The sequence below is a fragment of the Myotis davidii genome, unplaced genomic scaffold, assembly GCF_000327345.1.
Source record: "Myotis davidii unplaced genomic scaffold, ASM32734v1 scaffold78, whole genome shotgun sequence".
Classification (NCBI taxonomy): domain Eukaryota; kingdom Metazoa; phylum Chordata; class Mammalia; order Chiroptera; family Vespertilionidae; genus Myotis; species Myotis davidii.
The window spans coordinates 1,890,894-1,894,264 of NW_006290305.1; the positions used below are offsets into that span (position 1 = coordinate 1,890,894).

The following is a 3,371-nucleotide window of genomic DNA, read 5'->3' on the forward strand; positions in this document are numbered from 1 at the left end:
TTTGGCCAAGTGAGCTGTGGTTAGCTGTCCGCCCCTCAGGTTCTGGCCGGTGAGTGTCAGGGCCAGCCTGACAGGGTTGAGCTGGGCTGAGGCAGGGAGGTGGGAATTGAGAAAAGAAAGAAAGACAGGAAAGCGTGGTTGGGAGGACTCCAGTTCTCTTGATGAACTGAAGCGAGTTTATTAGCTCTACAATCCTATTTATACATAACACACTGAATAGGAGGTCTATCAAGAGGAATGTATTCTTTGTTCCTCTTAATCTCTAAGGGAGGGATACAGCAGAAGGACAAATTCTCAGTACAGCATATCTCAGTAAATAGGTACAGACTTCTTGCAAGCTATGAAAGGCTGTTTTCATTCTACAAATGTTACTCCCATTCTACTGATAATCACTATCCAAACAAGTCTGGGAAAACTGTGTGGGTAACGGTCCCAGCCTTGCTAGCCCCTATAGGTGCAAGGACCTTGCCAGCTTACATCTGGCCCCCAACAGGGATGGGCAGGGACCAGACCCCTGCGGGGTGTTGCTAAAAGGCACTTGTGGACTTTAGTCAGAGCTGAATGATGATAAGGATACAAAGACTTTCTGCCAAGACTATAGCTGGCTGATGTCCTGCTGGGCCTGGGGACTCTGCGGGGATTACTATGGGCACTGGTGGGCAATTTTATATATATATTATTGATTACAGAGAGGAAGGGAGAGGGATAGAGAGTCAAAAACATCGATGAGAGAGAGACATCGATCAGCTGCCTCCTGCACACCCCTCACTGGGGTTGTGCCCACAACCAAGGTACATGCCCTTAACCGGAATTGAACCTGGGACCCTTTAGTCCACAGGCTGATGCTCTATCCACTGAGCCAAACCAGTCAGAGCACTGGTGGGCAGTTTTTAAGGGGCTAGCATTTTCAGATCTTGAGTTATGGCACTTGCAATCTCAGCATGTGCCTGACCCTGAAGCAATCTGAGACACTGCCCTGAGCAACAGCAGGAAAGGAGCTGTGGGCAGCCTGCAGCTCAGGACTGAGAAGCCCTGAGACCTGACCAGTGCTGTGTGGACCCCTTGGCACCTCCAGGAAAAGCCAGCCACACAAAGCTGCCCATGATGGGCCTCCAGAAAACCCATATTGAAGTCCCAGCAAGATTTGTGCCTAAGGTTCCAAGGATGTTGAGTGGAGCTGGTACATCAGAGAAAGTCAAGGCTAGTGATCAGCAACAGGTCTGTCTGGCACGTCAATATGCCAGGAGTGGGGTCCAACCACAGGGAGGGTTGCTAGGCAAGAGTGGAAGAGGGTGGGCTCTTTGGCCCCTGCACCAGCTCATAGCTGGGCGCCAGAGCCCAAGAGAAGCCTGTGGAAGGGGACTACCTGGGGTTACATGTCCACCCTGGTGTCTGTCCTTGGAATCTGCTAGTGTTTCTGATTTGTCGTTGTCTTTCTGCTGCTTGTTACTATGACAGGTGACGATCCTGCTGTACCTGGCAGAAGTGATGACTCGGCTGACGTGGCACCAGTCCCTGGATCCTGACAGCCACTGTATCCCCTACCTCACGGGGGTAGGAGACCTCCTAGGGACTGGCCTCCTAGCCCTGTGCTTTCTTATCAGCTGGTTATTGAGGAGCGAAGCAGAGCTGGATGGCATTTCAGAACTAGCATCGGGACCTTCCTAATGAGACCAGCAGCTCCAGTTAGTCAATAGAATGCTCCCTCCCACCAATAGGGTACAGAATGCAGCTGCTCCCTGGCTGGGTCCTTAGGTCTCCCTGCCTCGACAGTGGCCCTTTGTCCATCTCTTAAGGAGACTCACATACATCTTGACCCTCATGTTGGACCCTGAGGCCATGATGGAGCCTAAAATCAGAAGTACTGTCTGTGCGTGTGAGTGTGTGAATGTGTCTGCAGGTGCCCACGTGCTAGATGAGTGTGTGAATGTGTCTGCAGGTGCCCACGTGCTAGATGAGTGTGTGAATGTGTCTGCAGGTGCCCACGTGCTAGATGAGTGTGTGAATGAGTGCACGTATGTGTGGAGAGCAGGGCGCACAGGCCCGAAGACTCTGAAGGAAGAGGCGTGGCAGTGCACTGTGGGGATGTTTGGCCCTGTTTCAGTCCAGTGCAGCCCGGATTGGGGTAGAGCAGGAAGAAGATCCATTGGGTGCTCAAGTCTCGGGACTTCCCGAGTCCTGGCTTAACTGCTGTCTTCACTGGGTCCAGCTCCACAGGTCGCTCTGCTGATGTGCCCTGCAAATGTGGGCAGCCCTTCCTAGGACAGGGCCCCCATCCGCTCCCAGCATTTACTTTTGCCACTGCTTTCTTTCCTTTTTCCGTTTTCTCTCTTTTCCCTTCCTTCCTTCCTTCCTTCCTTCCTTCCTTCCTTCCTTCCTTCCTTCCTTCCTTCCTTCCTTTTTTTCTTTTTTTTTAAACAAACACCTCTGTTTAAATTTTAATAATCAGAAAAAGTGTAAAATAAAGCATAGACTATATTGCATTTGGCATTTTGTGTTTGTAAAGATATTAATGCGCCCATGCGATGTGTGGTCAGTAAGTCACAAAAACCTCTGGCATTTCTCTAGTGCAAGTTTGTCACACTGTAGTCTCCAGCCTAGAAGCATCAGACATCCCCAGAGAAGGTGTTAGAAATGCTAATTATTAATCCCCCACCCCACCCCCCGCCCTGACAGATCAGAGTGTCTGAGGCAGAGCCCAGCAGTCGGGGGTTTAACCAGCCCTCAGGGGCTCTGATGGACTCTGGAGAACCATTGCTCCAGAATTCCAAGTTACTGCAAACACTAAATAATGCCTTATGTAAACCTGTCTTATTGCAGATACAGCAAAAATTATCTTTGTACCATCCTAACGTACAGACTAATTATACACAGAATATGTAATAGTTAAGTACTACACTTACTGGAAAAACAGAGGTGGGAATATATAATTAATTCTGAAGGTGTAGAGAAAAAAATAACATATTAGACAAAACCACAAATTAATATATGCGTTTTCCATTTCTTCTTTGAATTCCTGTGAACCAATACAACATATGTGGTCAAAGAGTAATGGTATAGGACTCAGAAAATCCTTCTACTACTTCCTAATGGCATACCTTGTGTGAGTTACTTGTAAAGAAGCAAATTAAATTATTGATTCAAAAATTTATGAAATCCTTACTATGTTCTTGCCGTAATTTTACATAAGGTATTTTCAGGACATGAAAAGGAACAAAGAAGCCTGTTTTTCAGAAGTGTACATCTAGTTGGGCAGATAAGACATTTACTAGAATGCAACACAGAGAAAGATACAAAATGATGAAGGTATAGTGACTTCATTGCAATTAACTATTTTCATGAAACAGCTGTGTTAAATTTATAAGTAAGGC

At 47.4% G+C, this 3,371-nt stretch overlaps 1 protein-coding gene across 6 annotated transcripts in view; it reads left to right on the plus strand.

Annotated features, from left to right (window-relative positions):
• The window catches only part of SLC41A3 (solute carrier family 41 member 3), a 33,668-nt gene extending 31,308 nt beyond the window's left edge, over positions 1 to 2,360 (plus strand). For 4 of the 6 annotated variants that reach the window (XM_006763236.2, XM_006763237.2, XM_006763238.2 and 1 more), the window contains one exon: positions 1,459 to 1,929. In XM_006763236.2, coding sequence (XP_006763299.1) covers positions 1,459 to 1,668 — 210 coding nt within the window. In that variant the 3' untranslated portion in view covers positions 1,669 to 1,929. Of the gene's footprint in view, positions 1 to 1,458; positions 1,930 to 1,954 lie in introns of those variants that run through there. The other 2 variants (XR_001513781.1, XR_001513780.1) reach the window with 2 other exon arrangements.
• Positions 2,361 to 3,371: the final 1,011 nt, after the last annotated feature.